General features: G+C 39.0%; 1 protein-coding gene and 1 long non-coding RNA gene across 3 annotated transcripts; both read right to left on the bottom strand.

Moving 5' to 3' along the window:
* Positions 1 to 217: 217 nt before the first annotated feature.
* Positions 218 to 25,135, bottom strand: prkacba (protein kinase, cAMP-dependent, catalytic, beta a). 2 transcript variants are annotated; one of them, XM_061780807.1, is made up of 10 exons: positions 24,785 to 25,135; positions 12,457 to 12,518; positions 12,096 to 12,224; positions 7,562 to 7,660; positions 7,402 to 7,484; positions 6,607 to 6,733; positions 6,405 to 6,500; positions 5,710 to 5,832; positions 5,441 to 5,605; positions 218 to 5,341 (listed from the first exon to the last, which is right to left on the bottom strand). In XM_061780807.1, the coding sequence occupies exons 1-10, from the start codon at positions 24,828 to 24,830 to the stop codon at positions 5,216 to 5,218; spliced, it is 1,056 nt and encodes a 351-aa protein (XP_061636791.1). In that variant the 5' UTR covers positions 24,831 to 25,135; the 3' UTR covers positions 218 to 5,215. The 2 variants fall into 2 exon arrangements, with proteins under 2 accessions (XP_061636791.1, XP_061636790.1); XM_061780806.1 differs by lacking the exon at positions 24,785 to 25,135 and adding an exon at positions 22,123 to 22,935.
* On the bottom strand, positions 10,351 to 11,714 carry LOC133481444 (uncharacterized). Its single transcript, XR_009789557.1, has 2 exons — positions 11,319 to 11,714; positions 10,351 to 11,029 (listed from the first exon to the last, which is right to left on the bottom strand). It is a non-coding gene; the product is annotated as an uncharacterized LOC133481444 (long non-coding RNA).
* Positions 25,136 to 25,696: the final 561 nt, after the last annotated feature.

Here is a 25,696-nt window from a genome sequence, read left to right as displayed (position 1 = left end):
TATCGAGCTAAATACGCTGTAATCGGACATTGGATCAGGCTCTTTTTTTTTCTTAAAAAAAAGTATTTATTATTGTGACATATAATTTTGTTACATAAAATCTGCTACAGCAAAGACAACCCCTCTTGCAAACACAAAAGAAAGTGAGAAAAACATGTCATCCATTTAAATGATATGCAAAATGTCCCACAACCTAAAGACAAAGACAAAGTCAGGATGATTGAGCCCACGGCGTGTGTGTGACTAACTCGGGAGAACCCAAATTGACTTGTTTATTCAGGAGTGAAGAGGCTCGGGGGGATAGTGCCATTATATACATCACATATATGACAAACATAATTTTACATAGGTTCTTAATGACTCTTTGTACGTGGATTTCACACAAAAATTGTTTGTGGCAGGGTTGACACACAAGGCTTTTTGGACTGAAACATGCTGAAGATCAAGGTGTTCATTAGCAGACCATCTCCTAATGTAAATATCATGGGCGCACAACAGTAGACTTTTCTGCTTAACCCTTTTGTACCAAACTATTCACGTAAAGTTGACGGACATGTATTCAAAAGCAAACCAACTTAAAAGGGCTACGGATTTTACACTGGTATGAGACAAAAGTGTCTGTACAAATCTTCAGGGAAATTAAATTATTAAATGGATTAAATGTTCTGAAATAATATAATTGGCTGCTTCGCGCAAATAAAAAGCCCAAGCAAAAGCTTACAAAACAAATTTGAGTCGGATAAAATATGGCATTAAGTTAACCTATAAAAATTATACTATCAATGGCTCACAACCTGTTTTTTAAATTTTTTACTGTATAGTTTAACATTAACCGATCTACATTTTGTCTCCTTTCCAGGGCATTGAGTACCAAGTCATTAAACATATTTGCAAACTAATGTAAAAGAGATGTTAACAGTTGTTTAATTTAAACTTAAATTTCTCACACCTGAGCCTTTGCCCTGCAGGAAAATTGGCCTCGGTTGTGGAGCAAGGAAAAGCCAAACCTTTCAAAGGACTTCCATGGTTAACTACAAGGGTTAATAGAAATACGGCACAGCATGAAAGTTAAACAGATTATACTTATACTGTAACTACAATGACAACTTTTGTCACTCTGGAGGGAGGCGTGCAGAGGCAAGAATTTCATTTCAGCAACAATAATGAGGGATACCTTGTACACAGGAATCCTTTACACACACACCCCAAAAAAATCTAGGAGAAATACAACTGTGTGAAAAACAGCTTAACACAAACTGCTGACGATGGAAACATTTTTAAACATTTAAAACATCACATCCAAGAGGCTCCAATTTTGTGTTTCATACTTTGCTGCTTCAGTTTGTGATTCACATTACTTCTGTCGTTGTCATTAGTTGGAAGAATCTTTCTACAATAAAAACAGAAGTTCGAAAGAACATTATAATTATTGACTTTTTGCACACATTTGGTTTATTTTCCAATAAGTCTCTAAATGCCTTTCCTCCAGGAAATGTGGAATTTTTTTAAATTGTTATTTTAATCCTGACGCTGCATTGATGAAACACAAATATGGGAGTCGCTGCCCCTCATCTTTGCCCATGATTGTTGTATTAATATTTTTTCACAGACATGATCTTGAAAAATTTGCAAAAAAGCAAGCAATTATCACAGTGTACATCTTGATGCACAACGATGGAAATACTATATGTTATTCCTTCAGTAAGAAGAATAAAAATGTCATTAGATGTTAATTGTTAATATTTGCCATCATGTGATTGTACAGGAAAATGCCGCACCAATAAAATTGATAATACATTCAGTGCTAAAATATAACGACTAATAAAATATAATAAATGATAGGAACAGCTTGAGGGCACTCTACCCTGACACTGTTGTACAAATGTAACAAATGGATGAAAAATAAAACAGCGTCAGCTATAACAAACCAAAAACAGCCAAAGCAAATATGGCAATGACATTTTTTCTTGTGAATATGCTGCTCAAGCACAATTAGCATTTGAAAATCAAAAGGAAAAACTGCTCCTTCAGTAACATTCAGAAAAATCCTGCATCAAAGCACTCGGAACATTTCTGGATGTGCGGAAAATCACAACTGCCTTCCTCATTTTTGCCCTCTTACCTCAAAAAGGTATTACGTACCTTAAAAATATCCCATTCAATTTCAGTTATTAAATATCACATCAGGTCTGAGATACAGCACATAAACATCTCCAATGACTGGATATGGGTGTAACAATGCTACAAATGATGCACTATAACAACATGGCAAAATTCATCTTCATATTAATACTTCAATGCCCATCCATTTGCTTTAAAATTGAACAGTGCAAAATAAAAAATAAACCCATCTAATAAAAATTTCAGAAAGTTCTTCTTGCCCTGTCAAAACATAATTTGGCCATCATCCTGTACTCTATTCACAAATACACATATGCCTAAAGACGACAAAGTTGGGAGTCTTAAATTATTAATAATAATAAATAAACTGTAACCATGTACCTTGATGTTAGCTGTCAGACTGTCTAAAATCCAGTCCACCTTTCTAAAGAGGAAGTTAAAACTTTTTTTTGGTAAACTTTCTGTGACGAATTTAATACTAACAGCTCCAATATTATTACCTACAACACACATTCCGTTTAAAATGAGTAGTCAGCTCAAAATGAGCTTGTCATGTGCTTCTCTAGAATAGTCAAAGCTGCAACAAACAGCTAAATGTATCGTAGCTCTTCACTGCGTGGATTGTTCTTACAAAAAGTGCTGCCTTGAGCCATTCACTCAGTCAGTCACCATTATGGTACTGGTTCAAGTCAATCCTGTTTAAGGGGAAAAAAAAAGGTTTTCATTGCACTTGACAGCCCCATAGGGTCATTGGTTAATAAACGGATGTCCCATGAAACAGCTGCGGTGTAACCTTCATGTAACATACACAGAACTTTAACTGGGCACACAATGTGAGAAGTCTGTTACGAGCCTGATTTCGATTCCTCATCAGCCGCCGCTAGTCATGCAGTATACAAGGAACATTTGGCAGCTCCTGCCTGGTCAAACAAAGTCAACTGAATTTCCGTTGGCCACAACAGTGATCATCTATAGTTGAAACTGAGTTACAACTAGATTTATTAATAAGCGTTTACCCCGCTCTGCACCTGTGCAAAGTTGATAAACAGCGTGCTAAAATCATTGATAATGTGAGTCTCACAAAAAGTCAAGAGATATTTGGCTTTCGGGTAAAATTTCAGGAAGAACTGGAAATTAATCAACCTTTATAGGTGTACTCAATTTGACTATTAACATTTTGAATGCACATGTCCAACTGTTCCATGTTTCATTTGCACATCTTGCTGTTCTCGAGCAAGGAGTTGAACTGCAAAATTCACAACAGGTGTTTGAGCCATGAATCGACCAATATGTGCCCTATTTCAATTAGAAATTCTATTTAAACGGTACTCTCACTCATACTGTTCACATTCTGGCATCATGAAACCAATACGACACCTAACAACTGATCGTTGAGAGGCTTCAAACAGGATGTTCTCCGATGGAAGGGCTCAGTAAACAAATGTCGCAGAGTGTCATCATCAAGTTGGAACAGAGATATAGAGACTGGAAGAGTCACAGAAAGGCAAAGAAGTAGACGTCATTGGAAGTTTCCATGGATACAACGCTGGCTGAATTTTGACGTTCAGCTCCTTGTTAGAGAACATGGTTGTGCAAAAATTACTGAAACAATGAAAAGTTAGATGTGCATTTAAAAGTCAAATGAATTTCACCTGAAAAACATTTATTTCAACCGAAAGCCGAATATCCTTTAACTTTTTGTGAGTGTGCACCTGTGTCTCTTTTTTGATATTTTGGTACAGATCAAGGCACAGATGACATGGGAAGCACGTTGTATTGTATTGTTTTTTTAGCATGAAAATTCCAAGTCTACAGCAAGTTGAAACCTGCAATTCTTTTCTCGATTATTTTTGACAGTTGGCAACAACACGCATTTCTTATGCCTGCCACAACCTGAACCTACAATGTGAGCACTTAATTAGTTAGCTTAACTCGTGTAGAACGAGTTGGGATAAAAATAAAACAGTAAAAACTTAAAATCATACAGTGTGTGCCCAGGGTATCCAAGCAGGTCCTATTCATTTTTGATACAAGGGGGTTGGTCACCATTTTTCAGGAATCCAAGCCAATTTATATGAAGGTGTGGTTTAGCAGGGTTTGGGGGAAAGAGGAAAGGAGGGTAGCTGTTACAGAGCAAAGTTTTAGACGTTGATAAGTGGTTCTTGAGTGGTGCCAAGTCACTTGGCAAGCACTGCTGTGGTGCCCTTGAGAAAGGCACCTCAAACTGTCTGAAGGTGTGCCTTCACTTCCTGCATGCTAACACTGACAATAAGGGGCAAGCCCAAAGATTTGGGGCCCTGAGAAAAACTAATTAACCCTACCACTTCAATGTTGAAAATGAAACATACTATTTTTAAGAGACACCTTCCGTCATGGTCCCCTTTATGGTGCCCCAGTTCACAATATTATGCCCAGGAATCATTGTGTGTACTTCTGGACTATGTTCATGTAACATGTTGAATATACATTTATATTTATTTTATATTAATTTAGTAGTTTTGAGAATGATAAGCATATCGGTGGCTCCAATAACTTGTAGCTGCACGTGAACAACAATGGTGTTGACTCATCAACTTTCAGTGTCAACTAAGCTCACTTGGACCAAATATATATTTTTTTTTTTAAATTAAACCAATAAGCAAGATATTTCCCACAGCCTTTCCGTACAAGCCACCAAGACGCTGAATGATGAAGTCCAAAAGAATAAGAAATCTGTGCAATATCAGATGCTACCATGTATCACCACTTGTGACACTTATGAATAATTTGGAATTATGTTATTTCCAAAAATAAGAATTCTAACTAAAATTGAGAAGTAAAAAATGTAAAGAAAAAAACGGTACAAAAGCTGAGACAGTGGTCTCATATTCTTGTGTTGAAACACAATGGCGTGTCTGCATAATGTACCTGTGTGTAGGCTTCTGTGCTGAACAGCATGTAAGATCATGGCATAAAGGACCTCATTCAGCCGTGTGTAACAAAAGAACAGAGCATTTGTTTCGGACACATTATCAGCCACAGTTCCACCTTAACCCCGTAGGAGAGTGCAAATATCCCGAAACACGTGAGCCCTGATGGGACTCTCATCCACTGATTAGAATTCAGCAAACTCTTTTGCACACTTTTCTGTTTGTGAGACACGAATGTCCTCCTCTTCATAGTCGTCAAAGTTGCTTGTGTCTCCCGGTCCTCTGCACTTGGGTAAGAAGGGTGCTTCAACCTAAGAGAGAAGTTTAAGTTAACTGACAATGCATAGGTATACTATACAATCCTAATTCTACAGTACATGAAGGCAGATGGGAAACAATAATTTTCTTACCTTTCTCTCATATATGGCAATCCAGTCTGTTGTGGAAAACCACTTGTGATTTTTTATGTCATTAACGCCATTTTTAAGATTTCCGAATCTTTTTGTCAAGTCCACCTGAAGCAGATTTCTCAGCAGATCCTTCAGGTCGGAGCTGAAGTGTGAGGGGAAACGTACCTATAGGAGCAAACACAGTCAAACCAAACAAAGTCAAACAGGTGCAAAACATTTTGTTTTGTTTGACAACATAGTCAAGCTGATGTGAAATTCAATTCTTGCACCTTTCCAGACACAATTTTCTCATAGATCTGAATGGGCTGATCAGCAAAAAATGGAGGGTAACCAGCAGCCATCTCATAAATAAGGACTCCAAGTGCCCACCAGTCCACAGCTTTGTTGTAGCCCTGGAAGAGGAAGGAAATATTCACTCTACAACTAAGATGGTTTGTCTTCTATGGTCTGAATTATGTCATTTTTAGATATCTTGGTTAGGTTGTCTTGAAGTCGTCTCTGTGATAAAACAGACAGCCATACCCATCAAATCAAACAAATCATTATTTCATTTTCTCGCTATCTCGTTGGATTATCTCGGTGCACCTATTGTTGTGATCACTGCTAAACTGTGAGACAGTCAACAATCAATAGAATTTTCTTATTCTTTCTTATTTTCTTATTCTTGGGAATTTGAAGCAACTTCAAGCTAAAGCAACTAATCTATTCAATTCCATTCAATTCAATTCAAATTTTATTTATATAGCACCAAATCACAGAAGTTGCCTCAGGTCACTTTACGCATGAAGGAGGTCTAAGAGCACCCTCTTCACTCATTAAAAGACCAACTGATGAGCAAGCACTAGGCGATGGATGCAAGGAAAACCTTCCTCTTGGGAAGAAACCTTGAGCAGACCTAGAGTCTCTCAACTTTGGAACTTGTTGGTTTTCAAATTTAACAAACTAAATATTCAATACAGTTTACCTTGCTGAGGATGATCTCTGGAGCCAAGTACTCTGGAGTTCCACACAATGTCCAGGTTCTGCCTTTTACTCTTTTGGCAAAGCCAAAGTCTGTGACCTTGGGTGGAACAACAGAACCACAATGGAGTTCAAGCATGTACATATGATGTTCTTGAACCACAATATTTGTATATCCTGACAGATTGTTGGCTGTTTTAGTTTACCTGAATGTACCCATGTTGATCAATGAGCAGGTTTTCAGGCTTTAGGTCTCTATAGATGAGGTCTAAGGAATGAAGGTACTCAAAGGTGAGCACTATCTGAGCTGCATAAAATCGTGCGTGGTGTTCACTGAAAGAAGGAATGGAAGACAGTTGGGTGAGTCTACATTTAACCTAATTGTTTACTTACTGTAAGTGCCATCAATAGAGTTATTTCATTTTTCTACACTGACAGGCCATAATGGCTGATACAGAACTGGTGGTAAAATATCTAATAAAGTTGAACATTCTAACATTATAGTGACGGTATGTATAAGTTTCACTCAAGCATATTTTTGTGATGACAGAAGAATAGTAATGACGGCAAAGAAGAAAAATGTGATGATGACCGCGTCACAGCAAACTAGACTTATTGGGTGGAACACAAAAGTGGAAAAATATGGTTTATAAACTTGACACCATGTCCGATAAAGAAAAGGAGATTAAACTCCAAAGTACAATCTGTAATCTCCCTCTGCACGCTAATGACTGCATCTGTCACTCAAGGTTGTATCTACATTTGACTGTTTTCACTATTTCTTTTTTCATACTTACCAATACGTTTTACTCTTGCACTGTATGACAGTGAAGATTTTAAAAATGAAGTCTTTATACAATTTTTTTTTTTATCTCAAATTAAAATTCTCAAGAATGTTAAAATTGAAAAGTATATTCTATAGCCAAACAAGCTGGAACAGATAGTGGTCGAACATAGACCATAGACGTTCCACAGCACCTAGAATGTTATGTAGCATATACCTGAACCTTCCAATGCGTCTGAGGTGTGAGAACATCTCTCCACCCGGCACATATTCCATTACCATGTAGAGGTTTGAGTTGTCCTGTTGAACAAAGAGAGGAAACAGTGGCACAGACATGCAGGCCAAATAAAAGCTTGCATGCAGAGGTCAGCACCCACCTTGAAAGCGTACTCCAATCTGACGAGAAATGGGAAGGAGACGGCCTGCAGTATCCTCTTTTCATTCAGCGTGTGTTCTATCTGTTTCAATTTCACCACCTGCCGTACCAAGAGGCAGCATGACACAAGTGCATTGTCTTTATCACCCACTTGCTTTACATCTGAAACTACCATCTACAATTGCTTTTGGAATAAATTTTTTTAGTTCATAAACCTTTTCCAAGATGAAATTCAAGTACTTTTTAAAGTACTTTTAAGTATTTGTTTAAGCTTGTGCTACATTTTACCAATAAAATATATTAACACAATATATGAACACTGTCTGCGGGCCAGGACTAGTCGACTCAAAAACAGTTTTATTCATCAGGCTGTCAGGAATCTGAACTCTCTGCCCCCTCCACCTCCACCTGAACTCTGACGCCCCGCAAACATATAGATCCACACACACACACGCACACACAACCACAGTCACACTAGACTCAGGGTCGCACTAGCCACTTTAGCGCATTGGGGTTTTGTCATCTAATTTATAAATGTCTTATTTGCCTTGGTTCTCTGACCTAGGCTATGTTGCACACATCACCTGATCTTTGATATTTGCACATTCAATTCATACTTTTTATACTGTATATACAATAATTTATTTAGCTTTTATATTGATATTATTTGTACTGTCTTTTGTAGTACCGCGGGCCCTTGAGTACTGTAATTTCAATCCTCTGTATGTGTTACGCATATTGAAGAATTGACAATAAAAGTACCTTTTAAAAAAAGTAAAATCTTTTTTTTTTTTTTTTTTTTAAGTACTCAAAATGTTTACAGTAGCCTCTCAGACATCAAACATTTTGGAAAAAACCTGGGAATGGCTGGCAACCAGTTCAGTGTACCCCACCTGTCGCCCAGAGTCAGCTGGGATAGGCTCCCACATGCCCGTGACCCTAGTGAGGATAAGCGGTACAGGAAATGGATGGATGCAAGTAACTATAATAAAACTTAAAATGTTACATCTAAAATGATTTGAAAAGTATTTCTTCTTCCTTGCCCCATTAGGGGTCGCCACTGCATGTCATTCTTTTCCATGTAAGCCAATCTCCTGCATCCTCCTCTCTAACGCCAAATCACTATCACCTCACTATATCTATCAACCACCTCTTGGGTCTTCCTCAAGCTCTCTTGCCTGCCAGATTCATCCTCATCATCCTTGTAACAGTATACTCACTCTCTCTCCAAACATGTCCAAACCATCTAACTTTGTCTTCAAAACATCTAAGCTTGGCCGTCCCTCTGATGAGCTCATTTGTAATCCTATCCTACCTGGTGACTCCTAGAGAGAACCTCAACATCTTCATTTCTGCCACCTCCAGCTCTGCTTCTGATTGTCTCTTCAGTGACACAGTCTCTAATCCGGACATCATGGCTGGCCTCACCATTGTTTTATAAAGTTTGCTCTTCATCCTAGCAGAGACTCTTCTGTCAAATAACACACCTGACACCTTCCTCTACCCTTCCAACCTGCTTGGACCTGTTTTTTTCACTTCCTGACCACACTCACCATTGTAGTAGTAAAAAAAAAAACAAGTAGGCTACTGATGTAGGAGTACGTGGTGATACTTAGGATAATGTGACTCAAGTAAAATTAAAAAGTAGTCTTCCAAATAAGCGCTTGAAAAGTTGAGTATTCAGTGAAAAAAGAAAAAAACTATTGAATTAACTGGTGAGTAGCTTGTATTTCATTATTTTTTAACTCGTGCATGAATATCATATAGATTCAAATATATCATACGACTGTATTACTTCAAATATTGTGCCATTTAATGGCTCGTGCTATACAGTTTATCATACACCCTCATATTCATATACACTCAATGCCTGTCTATGGCATTTTGCTTAGTTTGACAGCAATAGCCTCATCTTCTTTCGTAAGACAAAGGTGCTTGGTTATTTTAAATACTCAACATGTAATACTCTCTTGTTTTTTGTTTAGTGTCGCAGTACACTTCAACCGAAAGTGGTAATGAAATTCCCGAAGCCTATTTTTTTTTGAAGAAGAAGAAGAATTGTTTAGTACCTGCCTAACCACTGGTTGTTGTAATCACTATCATCATCATGTCGTCATATCTAATTTTTTTGCGTATAAGTCATGCCATAAAATAGCCCTAACATCAGTTTGTATCATGAAAAACTTGTAAGTTAGGTCATTCATCTCTCAAGGTATCAATGTATTGATAGTTTAAACCAAAAATATACCGAAAACTATGATGCCTAAATACTTTGATAATATTTCAAATGTTTACGAACATTGTTGTACCCTTACAAAGATGGTAAATGATTTTAAAGCTGAGCATGCACGTACACAACGCACACTAGCTGTATGTAGGTTAAAAACAAACAATGACTGTGCAGAAAATACCGTTGTTTGTAAAGTTGAAGTGGAAATATCTCTGAAAAACTTCAATCGTGGATGTTAATAAGTCAGCAGATGTGTAACGATCGCATTACTGATAATATGACGAATCAGTATTCTTGAAATTATGAACTAAACATTTGTTGTTAAATGCCAGTAATATAACAGATGTGTTGTTAAGACTCAGGAGATGCAGATAACATGGAAGTCGTATTTTTTCAATTTAAAATAATAAAATTGAAAACAATCCTGTCAAAACCCTTAAAACCTTGAATCATAGATGTTAGTAAGTCAGCATATGTGTACTAATTGGATTAATAAATACGATGATTCAACCACTCAATTTGTTGCTTTACAGTCTGGGTTTAAAACTACAGGCAAACTGTTAATTACTGATTGAGTTTTATTTTTCATAGAAAACATTAGGAAAATTCACTTCGGAACATAATACAACTTTTTGATCATACTGTATCGTCATATCCCCGTTTTGAGAACATCTGTTATGCTTAGGTCAAGGCTAACTAGACTATTTATACGTACTGTATACTCATTTTGACATGATATTGCGGTTGATAATAAATAAAAAATAAAAAAATCCAGTTAATGGCAAAAGTAACCTTAGCAGGTTTTTGAAATAACTTGGAAATATATTGGCTGTAACGTATGCATGTGGGGGATGGGATGGAGACCTTGGAATTCCGGAAGTTTAGGTATGAAAGTCTCATGACTTCCCTTTCTTCCTGAGGGTGGGAGGTCACTTCCGGCACCACACGATGACGATGACATCACTTCCGGTACATTTCCGGCAACATGTGATGATGTCACATCTAACTTCCTTCCGACAACAACACAACTTCCGGCACCCGGTGATGACATCACTTCCAGCCATCCATCATTTTGACATAAGATGAATAGTATTATTTTTTTCCCCCCCGTTTCCTACGCCAACATGTCCATTACAATCTGCACCAATCACGACTCTCTCTCTCTCCGTCTGGGATGCTCAGAACTACTTCGTCCAGCTCCTTCCAGAATTTCTCTTTCCCCTCTTTGTCACATCCTACCTGTGGGGCATAGCCACGAACCACATTATACATAACACCCTCAATTTCAAGTTTCAGGTTAATCTCTCGAACTGCTACTCTTTTCACCAAGACATTCTTAGCTAACACTTACTTTAAAATAACCCCTACTCCATTTCTCTTCACATCTACACCATGGTAAAATAATTTGAAACCAACCCCTAAACTTCTAGCATTACTGCCTTTCCAGACACAATATATCAACCTTTCTGCTAATCATCATGCCAACCAATTCCTGAGCTTTCACAGACCCAACATTCAGAGTCCTCACGTTCAGTTCTAGGCTCTGTTCTTTCCACTTCTCTTTCTGAGTAAGAACCCGCTTTCCACCTCTCCTTCGTCTTCGACCCACAGTAGCTGAATTTCCACAGGCATCGGTGGCGGATGTTGTTAACCCGGGACACGACCCATCCGGTAGGGCTGCATTTTTATCTGAAAGGTTTTTATCTGTTTTTAAAAGGGGAAGGTTAGACTCCTTTAATTAATAATTTCTAAATCCATGATTCTCAATTTGGACATGGTTAGAAATTGTGACAAATCAAAAGTTGACCAGCCTTCTGGAACATATTGTGGTTAAGTCACAAAGGTCTGCTGTGTTTTACTTTTATCATGTGATAGTGTTCTAAAACAAAGCTACTGGTAAATTAAAAATTAAATACATTTTAGTTTATTTCATCAGCTAGCAAGTTAATCAGTTTTAAAGCAACTGTCTTAAAATAAATATGTTACTAAATTAAACTAAGTACTTTAAAAGCCTTTGATTAAAATGCCAAGTGTAAAAATCTTGAAAATGCAACATTTAAATGAAAAAGTATTTTCAAAAATTCAAATCACCTGTTGAGAGCCATGATTTGAGGATGTATGCGTACACTTCATTAGGTAAACATACTGGCCAGTAAAATTGTCAAACGCCAGACCCTAACACCTTCTACAACACTATTTTATTATCACAATGTTTAGCACCTCTCAGGATTTCAGTGATGACAAATTATAATAAAGAATGCATTAGGATTCTTTTGAAGTTGTCTTTAAGAATCAATTCACCTACTTTTTGTTTGTCCAAGACCTTCATGGCGTAGAACTGGTTTGTTCCTTTATGCTTGACCAGCAACACTCGGCCAAAAGAGCCAGTTCCCAGAGTTTTGAACCTATCGAAGTCGTCCAGGCATGTTGTGCTCTGAGAAAACATGTAGTCTGTGCATATGAAAATTGCTCCAATTCTAAGTTTGGGTCACCTATGAGTTGATGGTTACATTTTTTTTTAAACATCCAAGTACAATTATGCAATCAGCTTCCTTTTATCTCTGGTGAAATTTGCACAAGAGGAAGTAGTTATGCATTATCTCTCAAGGTATCTTCAAAGACTGTTGAGGCAAGAGAAATATAAATCTGATTAAATAATATCTTACCTGTGGTGGGCACTCCCATTTTCTTAAAAAATCTTCTTTGGCTTTAGCTAAGAACTCTTTCACTAAAAAAAGACAGCACAAAACAAAATGTATATATTACACAGCCACATACTGTCGGTTAATATCAAAGAACATTTAGGGTAAAGTGCATTTTAAGGCCAGGCACATTTTAGTTACTGAGGAGGAATGACTACTTGATAAAACAGTGGGGTGGGGGTGGAACTCTTGAACAAAAAAAACACACAGCTCAACAGGAAATTTAAGTGATGCAAATAGCTTTGGTAGGCTTGACAAGATTGGGCAAATTTAAAGAGAATCTGTTGAGCATGTCTTTAGGAAAGAGCTGAGAGTTAACAGAACTATGGGCAGGCTTGGGGGAGGAGAGAGACAAAATGCAGAGCGTAACAGAGACCACAGTGCAGGCATTTGAAAGAATATTGTGAAAGGTCACATCAGACATGAGAAATCCAGAGTCACAGTCACTGAAGGGCTGCCAATCATGAATATAACATACTAAATCTGATCTACAGGGTTAAATTGAACCAAGCATCCACACTGTGACTGAAGATGTCTCAGAGAAAAATTAACATACCAAAAGTCTCTACAAGATCGCCAAGGGGTTTTCAGGAACATTGAGCCACATGGATGGAAGTGATGAGGAAGAAAAAGAGAAGGAGAAACGCTCATGAAGTGTCTGAAACAGCAGTATTTGTGATTCAGGTGGATTCAATGTAACACAAAACAGAATGGCATACAGTACAGTGCCGTGAAAATGTATTGGCCCTCTTCTGAAATTCTTATATTTTTGTTTTTTAAGTTCACTTGGGTTATATTTGTCTGATATTTATATTTGTTTGATGATCATTAACAAAGTGGGGAAACTATGCAAAAATATAAGAATTTCAGAAGGGGGCCAATACTTTTTCACATCACTGTATATGAGAGAAGACGGCATATACCGTATTTTTCGGACTATAAGAGGCACCGGATTATAATGCGCACTACCAATGAACGGGTCTATTTTCATACATAAGGCGCACCAGATTATAAGGCGCATTAAGCGAAACAAAACAGTCAGATAAATCACTTATACACACACACACCATAATATTCTGTTGAAGCACACTCAGTATTACTCCGCGAGGCTCCTCAGTACAGTAGCCGTAATGCTCCGACAATCTGGCTTCGTAGCTTACCAAAGTCATACTAAAACATTTTGCCAGATTTGTACCACATAAAATAGGTTCGAGGTCAGTAAGCACCACCGGAATTCATACATAAGGTGCACCGGATTATAAGGCACACTGTCGATTTTTGAGAAAATTTAAGGACTTTAAGTGCGCCTTAAAGTCCGAAAAATACGGTACAGTACATCTCCTACCATCTGACACAAGACCCGAAACGACTATTTTCCTCCAAGACCTCTGGAAACACGAATAATAATAAAAAACTGTCAAGTATTTTATGTAATGCGAGAACAATTATTGCTTTATTGTTTTCACATTACAACAGGTGAATATTTCTGCCAAGAGTGTGTTTAATAGTTAGGTAGGATTAGGTCAGGCGCTGATCTGATTACACTGGAAAAACATCACAAAAACAGCAGACACAAAAAACACATTTACAGTTTAAAAAAAAAAAAAAAAAAAAAAAAAACATAAAACAATTATGAACACAAAGAACAAAACAAATGAATTTGAAACAAATGTTAAATGCCACTCAGGCAAATTGGAATGTGACCAATAGTACGCCTCTTTAAAGTTTCACAGTTTCACACAAAGTCAGCATACTTTGTGAGATTAGCCAGTGGTGGCTTCACGCGATCGGTCAGGATAGGAGGGGGTGAACATCTCTTGCTCGACAGGGAGTCTTAAAATCTCTTTAACACATTCCTGACAAAAAAATAAGCAACTGCTACGTTTGACACACAAACACAATCAAACTATGGACAAAAGAATTATGTGTATGTGATGAAACAGTTACCCAACAGTGCTAAAATTTAAGTTGGTTAGTATTACCGTGGCGGCATGGTGCTGACTGGTTAGCACATCTGCTTCACAGTTCTGAGGACCGGGGTTCAAATCCCGGCCCCGCCTGTGTGGAGTTTGCATGTTCTCCCCATGCCTGAGTGGGTTTTCTCCGGGTACTCCGGTTTCCTCCCACATCCCAAAAACATGCACGATAGGTTGATTGAAGGCTCTAAATTGCCCGTTTATATGTGCCCTGCGATTGGCTGGCGACTGCTTCAGGGTGTACCCCGCCTCTCGCCCGAAGATAGCTGGGTTAGGCTCCAGAATGCCCGTGATCCTAGTGAGGATAAGCGGTACAGAAAATGGATGGATGGATAGATAGTGTTACAGTTTCAAATTTTACTACGGGATCTCTGAGAGAAGCACTTGTCTTTTCGCTTCTCCTATCTGGTTGCACACCACAACAGCAAGCAAAGAGAGAAAGAAGAAGATGTGAACGGTAGAAGAGAGGATGCCACTCAGATAGTGAGGAAGAGTAAGAAAGCATCTGACTCATAATTTATGGTGCTATGAAAAATGGCGGAAGGCAGCCAACATACTGATAAACGGCGAGTCTGCAGGGGTCCACTGTATTATAATGCGCTCCCCGGTGAGCACGAAGAAAGGAGCCGAAAAATGAATTAATCATGATGCACAAACTGTTAAATACTTTACTTTACTTTAATCTACTTAATTATGCTAGCACTGTATGTTTTTATAAAGTACAATTGTACACGTTACAATTTTTTGGGAGGGAGGAGGCAAGGATGAATGGCATTCATTTTTTTTAAATTTCTTTTCGCAATATCATGATCAGACTGTTAACTTTGGTACTTTTGGTCACTATAATTGCGAGGGATGTTCCGATTCAACATTTTCACTGAAGATCCGATAGCGATTTTCCAGCCTTGAGTTTTGTCCGATACCAGCAATAATCACCATACATACCTTAATTTCTCGTGTATATTGCACATTTTTTTCTCCCCAAAAATTGTCAAGTCAATAATGCGCATTATCTTTATTATTGATTATCATTATTATTAATTATGTATTATTATTATTATCCTCATCATTATAGGGGAAAATGAAAGACTCACTTTTTAAAAATGTATGCCGCCATCTAGAGGTTATGAAAAAGCTGTACACTTTTATTCCAATATACCACCGCCACCTAGAGGTTATGAGAAAGGTGTAGACTTTCATTCTAGTATGCCACCGCCACCTAGAGGTTATGAAAAAGATAAGTGTACCCTACACTTTCATTCCAATATGACAGGGGTACATATGATTGCATATATGTACAGTTGTGCTCATAAGTTTACATACCCTGGTAGAATTTGTGAAATATTTTTTTATTTTTATTATTATTATTTTTTAAATACAACTGAACAACAACCATCATAACTTTCTTTATGGTTATGTTTTGTTTAATGATAATGCTTTTCTGAAATGCTTGACAGTTTAATTTGAATTGTCACGAGTGGATTAAGACTGGACCCAAGAGCAGGCGGAGAGGTTGTGATGAACAGTTTATTGAAAAAAGAGAATGGAAATTGTCCTTGAGATGTGCTGGCGGGTTGTTGGGGCAGAGAACATGTAGCAGGCAGTGACAAGGACAGGCTGCTGGCTTTGCGGCGTGGTGGCAGAAATTCACTTGGCGAGGAACACTGAGGGAACACTGAGGACGAGGAGAAACAAGAGGTTAGAAAGATGTCGAGGAATTACGTAGCTTAATTGGTAACTGGGGACCCGTTGTACCGCAGGAGAAGCTTCAATACTCTGGCGAGAGTTTCTGGGATCTGGCAGGCTTTTATGGAGGTGATAATGAGGGCTGATTGATGACAGGTGCGCAGCCAAGGTGGTGCTTATTACTGTGAAGAGAGAGAGAGGGCGAGAGGATCGCAAAGCGCCACCCAGGCTCCAACAAAAAGGACTGCAGGGCATAGCTCATGATAGTATCCCCCTCTCAACAGACGCCCCCTGGCATCCTACCAGGTTTCCCCGGGTGAGCCGCATAAAAGTCACTAATAAGGGAGTCGTCCAATATGAGCTTACGGAAATCCAGCAGCGCTCCTCCGGACCATAACCCTACCAGTCCACCAGGTACTGGTAACCCCTCCCCCTGGGCCTCAAATCGAGGATGTGCGAAACTGTGAAGGCCGTATGGTTGTCGATGACACGGGGCGGCGGAGGGGGCACGGCCGGAGGGGTTAAGAGCGCAGGTGGAGACAGGCTTGAGTAGTGACATGGAATGTAGGATACATTTTTAAAGACTGCGGAAGTTTCAGTTGGACAGACGTGGGATTGATACTTTTTGCAATAGGGAAAGGACTAATGAAGCGTGGAGTGAGCTTGCGGGATTCCGCCTGAAGTGGGGGGTCATGGGAAGAAAGCCTGACCCACCTTATACTCGGGCGTAGGAGAGCGGAGAAGGTCCGCGAGCCGTTTGTTTCTTTCTGCGGAACGGGCTAAGGCCGCCCGGACGTCTTTCCACACGACCTGGACCCATTTGAGGTGATCCTTAACCGCGGGAACCACCACCACCTGCTCCTGTTCCAAAAATAATGGAGGTTGGAAACCGTAGCAAGCCATGAATGGGGACATACCGGTAGCAGAGCTGGTGAGGGAGTTGTGGGCGTATTCAATCCACGGGAGGAATGGGCTCCAAGAGGAGGGGTTGCATGCGTTAACACAGCGGAGGGACGATTCCAGGGATTGATTCGCGCGCTCCGTCTGGCCGTTGGTCTGTGGATGGTATCCCGAAGACAAGCTGGCTGCTGCGCCCACCGCTTTACAGAATTCCTTCCAGACAAGGGAGGAGAACTGAGTAGATCAGAGAGAGGGCGTCAGGTTTGCTGTTGCGGGAACCAGGACGGAAGGAGGTACTGAAATTTAATCTGCTCAAAAAGAGGGCCCAACGATCTTGTCGGGGGTTAAGGTGTTTGGTGGAACAGAGATAAGCAAGAATTTTGTGATCAGAGTTGAGTTGCCCGAAATCTTGGAATGCTGCCGGGGTCCACTGAAAGGGGGAGCTGGTGGATGTAAGGCTGGTGAGTGGGGATTACGACCATGCTGTAATTGCGGATGAAGCGGCGGTAGAAATTGGCTAATCTGAGGAAACGTAGTTCTTTCTGGGTGGTGGGAATGAGCCAGTCAATGATTGCTTGGATTTTGGCAGGGTCTGGTTGCAATTGTCCTTTGGCAATGATGTAGCCTAGGAAATGTATGGAGGAGAGGTGAAATTCACATTTTTCGGACGTACAGACGGTACGAGGATGCGCTGGAGGACTTGGCGTACATGAGTGCGGTGTTCTTTGGGGGAGCGGGAGACAATTAGGATGTCGTCCAAATAAACAAAAACAAACCTGTTTAACATATCACAGAGGACGTCATTGATAAAGGCTTGGAAGACTGCGGGGACGTTGGTTAATCCGAATGGCATGACCAGGTATTTGAAGTGTCCGAAGGGGGTATTCCATTCATACCCCTCTTGAATACGGATGAGGTGGTAGGCATTTCGTAGGTCCAAGTTGGTGAATATCTGGGCATTGCAGAGGGGTTCAAATGACGGGTCGATGATGGGTGGTGGCGATTTACTTTTTAACGGTGATGTCATTGAGTCCACGGTAAAATAAGAGCAAGTAAATAAAAAGAAAGTACATGCTCAAATAAAGTGCTTAACTTCAGAATAATTATTTGAAAAAAAACTAACAAAATACAGATAATACTTCATGTTTTGATCACATGGGTAGAAGCAAAATCATCCATTGTAAAAATGCATTATACATAGAAGGGTTTTCCAGAATTTTGAGGGTGCGTATTATACATGGATGTGCATTATACATGAGAAATTATGGTACTTTGCTTATTGTGTAGTATGGAATATTAGAAAAGGCTTGGTCAAGTGATATTACTCAAATAGAGAACAATAATCAGCAACAGTAGATATGAGGAAAAAACGGACCCATTTATTATTAACCAATGGGTTACATAAAGTAACGTTGAAAATAAGAATGTATTACAATTGAATAAAATAAAATTATACTAGAAAATCCTGAAAAATTATTTCAATAAAACCAATAATAAAAAAATCTACATTGTACTTAAATTGCAACATAACCACTGATCAACTTAAAACCTAAGCATTGTCTACATTTGAATCGCTTAACGGTCAGAGGACAAAGATTTTTTAATTTTTCTTGATATCTCTAGAACCCCTTCACAAACCACATTTGCCGTTTCAAAGTGATTATATGGCAGATATACAGCAGTTAAATCGATAAATATGATGCAGAATGCACCTTCTGCTTTTTGCTTCCTGCGCCTTCCTGTCTTCGTCTCTTTCCGGCGCTGTGACGTCACACAAGCCAAACATCCTGTTCATTCGGCATTGTGTGCTATTGTTCCTTGCGGTTGTTACGGTCCTCGTATATTTGTTGTCGTATGGTTTAACAATGTCACGATGGTTTATTGTGTGGCATTTGGTTGTACAAATGGTTCAGGCAGCGGCAAGAGTTTTTTGGGGCTTTCCAAGTGAAGAAGGAATACGTGACCAGTGGACTATTTTTCCTACAGCCATCGGGACCTCCACCACCAGCATGAGAACTAAATCTCGCAGCAGTGAAGCGGCGCAGACAAGAGATGAGCATTTCCTTGTATATACGACTATTATAGTTACTATGCACTGGGGAGTAGGAGAAAAAGGCCCACACAGTACTTTTCAGTACTGTTGTCTGTGCTTTTGCCTATATGACGAGCCAACAGACACACGGCAAAGACTTTGTGTGCGGCGTGTTATAACGCTACTCGAACGAGTGGCACACAATATATTATTACTGCATACTATGTAAAAGCTTGTGCTGTGTCACTGAAACATATATGAATATATAATACATATAGTTGTGCTAAAAAAATATTGGTACCCCTGGGGTAGCATTATTTCAAGCCATGAGTGTATAAAAAGACATGCTTTTGACATACAGTCACATCGAGCCAGTGGCCACTCTCTTTTTCTGTTGTACAGCTGCTACTTGGCTGCTCGTCGCCGTCACTGTCTGATCGGCTCAAACATGTACGCTTTGACGATGCCAAGTTCAGTTGGGTGCTCCTGTACGTCGAAATCCTCCTCCTCCACATATTCCAACATGTTGCTCGCGATTGCGTATAGTGTGTAGCGCGCTGTGTTTGTCAATTGCAACGTCACTTCTGGTGGCCCTTGCGGTGGATACAGTAACCACACCCCGGTGTCTTGAGCTTCGGGTATGTTCGGAGAGGACTCAATATGCGTCATAAAAACCTCATTTTTAGCAAAACTATGGTTGAAAACTTGCTGGAAGTTACGTGCATGTATTACATAACATAAACAATGCAAATATGAATTTGAACTGACCCCATAACATCTTTGTCATTAGACCTTTAAATAAAAAATAAATTATAAAACCATGAAAAATAACCTCAATAAATAAATACAAATTATACTTTTAAAGTGCAAAATAAAGTTCAATTCAGTCATTATTAGTGTCAGTATATTGTGGGAACAGCATTTGCTTTGTGAGGCAATACACTTTTGAACTTGATGCAACTGGGAATAAATTTTATTGACAGTGTCGTGGCAGATAGGAATCATGTAGTGAGATTCGAGGTGCTGAGCTGTCGGTGTGTGTGCGTTGTTGAGACTGCTGTTCCTGCTGTGGATGTCTTGACCTCTGAGGGGCAGTGTGGTGCATGCAATGAAATACACAATAGCAGTAACAAACAAAGTAGAAGGCACAATAGAATATTGTTAATATAACTTTTTTCCCCCCTCAGAGTTTGAAGAATATATGCCAGAGAGTATTGTTATAGTGCCTGTTTGTATGTGTTTATGCAGTGTTTGTGTACCAATATTCATTATTTTGAGAGATACACCGCAATTTCTCGTGTATAATACGCACGCCCAAAGTTGACCTAAAAATTCTGGAAAACCCTTCTACCTATGCATAATGCATTTTCACAATGCATGATTTTGCTTCTACCCATATGATCAAAACATGAAGTATTATCTGTATTTTGTTAGTTTTTTTCAAATAATTATTCTGAAGTTAAGCACTTTATTTGAACACGTACTTTTTTATTTACTTGCTCTTATTTAAAAAATTCACAGCCCTACGTTTTTCTAGGAAATGAGAAAACCCACCGTTGTACTCATACTGTATGTTTGATTATCCAAGCAGAATTTGTAAGATGGGTACAATTCTCTAAAGAAGGCCAGGCGAAACATTTAATTTTATTTTAATGGTATTCAAATTAAAATGTCGTGCATTTCAGAAAAGCATTACCATTAAACAAAAAGAAATTAATGATGGTTGTTGTTCATTTATATTTAAAAGAAACAATTTTTCACAAATTCTGCCAGGGTATATAAACTTATGAGCACAACTGTACATATATGCAGTCATACGTATGGAATGAAAGTGTAGGCTACACCTTTTTCATAATCTCTAGGTGGCAATGGCATATTAGAATGAAAGGGTACACATCTCATAACCTCTAGGTGGCGGTGGCATATTGGAATGAAAGTGTACAGCTTTTTCATAACCTCTTGATGGCGGCATACATTTATAAAATGTGAATTTTTTTTTAATGTTCCCCTATACCTATGTCCATCCATCCATTTTCTGAGCCGCTTCTCCTCACTAGGGTCGCGGGCGTGCTGGAGCCAATCCCAGCTGTCATCGGGCAGGAGGCGGGGTACACCCTGAACTGGTTGCCAGCCAATCGCAGGGCACATAGAAACAAACAACCATTCGCACTCACATGCCTACGGGCAATTTAGAGTCTCCAATTAATGCATGTTTTTGGGATGTGGGAGGAAACCGGAGTGCCCGGAGAAAACCCACGCAGGCACGGGGAGAACATGCAAACTCCACACAGGCGGGGACGGGGATTGAACCCCGCACCTCAGAACTGTGAGGCTGACGCTCTAACCAGTCGGCCACCGTGCCGCCCTATACCTATGTATAATGCAAAATATTAACTTGACAATTTTTTTGGGGGGGAATGCCCATTATACACGAGAAATTACAAGTGCCGCAAGTTCAATGTAAATTTTCGTTAGCTTGTTCTTTTTCATTTATAGCATGTTGGCTTTGAGTTAGTGGTTTTTGTGGACAAAAACAAAGAAGGAAACTAAGTCTGTGATGTATTTGAACATTAATAAGGTGTAATTCTTTTGTGATCTGACTTTAGTTTTACAGTGAACTTCAACTGGAGTGTCATTAAACGACTTTAAGCAAGCAACAGTCTTACTCCTTGCTACTTTGTTAGCACCTTAGCAACCTATTGTTGTGAAGTCCTGGAGCAGATCCGGCATGGAATAGACTGCTGGTATAAGAGTGGTCAAATCTGAGAGTTCAGAGCCATTCTGATCTCATCCGATATTTGTTTTTTTGCTGATATCGAACCGATTTCAAATCTCAAAATAGGGTCGGGACACCCCTAATGAGTCCAACATGAAATGTTCAATAACCCTTCAAGAATGAATACAATAAAGTTCTCCTATTTTATGTTTTGTAAACCAATTTTCCTTCTCACAAAATCCAGGACAGAACTAATCCAGCTCACATCCTAAAATGTTGCAAATAATTCAGTTTACATGTGCGAGATGCAGAACACTTACTGAACTTATTCCACATGATGGTGAACTCGGAGATGTAAGGCACCTCACTTTCTTGTCCTCTCTGCTCTTGGCTACTTTTACGACATCTGTGAAAAAAGCGGCTAGCGAACGAATGATCCTTTCCCTGGGCCATTGAGAGATTTTTTTTTTCTATGCTTAATAAGAGAAGAGACTCAAAGGCAAAACACAGTTTCCAGACAAGGGACCAGATGAGAAATAGAAGCTTCCTGTATGCAGTCAAATACTCTGCAACACTTGGCTAACCACATCAAGCTTCCTGTTCAAGCACTCCACTTTAGTTTCAGTGACCATCCCTCTGCATGTTTTCTTATGCTACACTGTGTCATCCGCACTGAATTTGCAATGCGCATTATGTCCAAGACTTAAAAGAAGACCTTTAACCTACTGAAATACTAAATATATCCTAATATTAATTATATGCCTTTATGATGAATAATTAAAACATTTCATGATTTAGTCCAACCTCAAAACGCGCGTGCGTGTGTATATACAGCGGCTGAAATAAGTATTTAACACATCACAATCACTAAATATTAGACTTTACGCCGATCTGATCGGTGTTATCGGTATCGGCCGATAATTAGCATTTTATGCTGATCGACTTTCATGTCATAATTCACCAAACTGATCAATGACGTAATCGATCGGCTCCGCACAAGACATTTAACTCCGCGTCGCCGTTACATATGAATCCAAAAGCTTGTTTATTTTTAGCCTTGTCACGTGTCTTGTGGCGCAGTACTGTAACTATGTGACGGCCAATCAAAATTTTTTCAATCTTGTCAGTTAAAAACACTTCATCGGTGTGGGACTGTTTTGTGGTGTCTTAGACAAACAACACGTAAGTCATTTGCAGTCTGTACACAACTGAAGTACGTTGTGGGGAACGTCATCAAAATGCTTAACACAAATTTGATCGGGCACCTGAAGAATGTACACAAGGAGGAGCATGCCGTGTTCAAGCAACGCAACGTGAAAAAAAAAAAGGAAAAGCCAAACGGACGCAAACTCTGGACAACACCCGTCCATACAAGTGCGAATGTCAGAGTAAGCATGTCATTAACAGTATTTATTAAAGTAATTTAATTACAACAAAGTAACTTAATTACAGTAAGATAGCCCCCATTATTTCTGTCATGTAATGTTGACCTGACCTAAACTTGAATGCCCCCTAGAGGTCATTGATGTTTTAACTTTTGTCTAAAATGCTAGAGAATAATTTTGAGCTGGCATGGGTTCCAGCACGCCCGCGACCCTAGTGAGGATAAGCGGTACAGAAAATGGATGGATACAGTACTCAGTATACAGTACACAAGACAATAAATGAACAAGTCATAAAGTACACAAGTATATACAATAAATGAACAAGTAATGTAAATGGACACATTGCTCCATCTTGTGCTTGAATCGGTTATCGTTTTTTTAAAACTTGCTGATCAGTGATCAGCCCCAAAATCCTGATCGTGTAAAGCCTAATATACACACATATATACATACACATACATACATACACATGCACCCATATATATATATATATATATATATACACATACACACATGTACGTACATACACACACACAGTACATATACAGTAGATATATACACACACGTGTATATATATATATATATATATACACACACACACAGGTGTATATATATATATATATATATATATATATATACACATATGTATGTATGTATATATGTGTATATATATATATATATATATATATATATACACACACGTATACGTAAATTTTCATAATAGATTCTATTCTTTTTTCCCCCATAAATTGATTATTATTTAGTTACTGGTTTAGTCTGTAATATATCAGAAAATAGGGCAAAGTATTGAGCATGCTTTTCCAAAGTAAAAGCAGATGTTTGCAAATGTCTTATTTTGATTAAACAAAGAGAATCAGTCTGCTTTCATGAAAAACTACAAAACTCAAGAGAATATTTACAGGTGAGTGTGTCCACACTCAGACGATTTGGACAATTTTAAGTTAAATAATGGCTCTAAACAATTAATCGATTAGCAAAATAGTTGTTGATTCATTTGATAATCAATTAGTTGTCAATTAATTGCTGCACCTCTAGATCGGTACCCAAGAAGTAGCTGTTTCAAAAAGGTTGGTGACCTGTATTAGTTATTTTGTATGTACTTTTTGTGACATTGAGTGTCCAGAGATACAAATTATGTGCCTCACTAATGGTTGGGAAACGCATGTAATTGACCCTTTGGTGGATTTTTGTAGTGGGAAACACTCAAGATGATCACGGCAACAGTGTAGCTGTACACAGTGGGGGGTTACTCATTGAATATAAAATAAAATAAATGCTAATAAGTCGGACTTCCCACTGTTTTCATATTAGTAAAGCGTGAATAAACGACTACACTATCTACTAGCTGAACATGCCAATGCCCTTCCCAAAACGATACTTGGTCATATACTGTACTGGACTGATAAGAGCAGCGCAGCATCAGCTAACACTGGACAACAAACTGCTGAAGGCTGCTCATCGCACACATAACATTACTGGACAGGACAGTACAGTACAGTACAGTACGCGCAGTCACGCTGAACAACGCCTCAACAATATCTAACATTGTAGACGGTGCTAAACGGACGATGCTTACCGCTTTCTTGTTCATTGCCTTTCTTGGCAGTAGTTGCGTTCCCCATCGCCGGTGGACGGGGCGATGCACAGCTGGCTAAGAGCGACGATGATGGTGATGGTGGTGGTGTGGCTAGCTGGTGAGCTAGCAGCTCCTCCTCCTCCGTTAGCGAGCTAACAGATTTCAACCAGCTCCTCGCTCGGCGAACCACAACATCAATATCCCCTCGTAGTCAACAGATGTGCTGTGCTCTCAGACAAAATGTCTGTTCGCATTCAAGTGCGCCTTCGCTGGAATGAAAACATGATCCAGACTTTTCACCTCTCCCTGCTGTCGTTCTATGCTGCGTTCAAGTCGTGTGGGAAAAGCCGTGTGAACCTACTTGACGGGTGAAATGGTGCCTTCAGGTTTAGTCGAAATTCTTACGTACTTTTCACATCTTTTATATCGCGCAGCAATAAGTTTGATATGTGGCGACTTGTTAAAAATACATTGACCAAATTAATACCGTTACTAATATCATTTCCACTCATTTATTCATTGTTTTAGCTCGGGCACAATTCTGTCGTTGATAAGTATTACTGCACACTTGAAATTGTTTAATGCAGCACCTACCTGTTTGAAACTGAGAGCTACTTCTTGGATACTGATTAATGCGAAGGGCCTATTCACATTCACGTCCATAGTTACACCTCTATGAACAATTAAGTCATCGTTTAACTATAAATGCATGTTTTTGGAATGTGGGAGCCAGAGTACCTGCAGAAAACACATTCAAACATGGGGAGAACATGCAAACTCCACACAGGTAGGTTGGAGCCAAAATTTGAATGCCAAACCGCAGTACTGTGAGGCAGACAAGAATACAAATCAGAGCAAAATCCAAAGTCTAATTCTATTATGACATTTGGTATTACAGACAACGGGTGTTGA

Source organism: Phyllopteryx taeniolatus, chromosome 7 (genome assembly GCF_024500385.1).
Source record: "Phyllopteryx taeniolatus isolate TA_2022b chromosome 7, UOR_Ptae_1.2, whole genome shotgun sequence".
In the NCBI taxonomy this organism is placed as follows: Eukaryota; Metazoa; Chordata; class Actinopteri; order Syngnathiformes; family Syngnathidae; genus Phyllopteryx; species Phyllopteryx taeniolatus.
The sequence above is the reverse complement of the archived record's forward strand: the minus strand, read 5'-3'. Positions and strand labels throughout refer to the sequence as shown.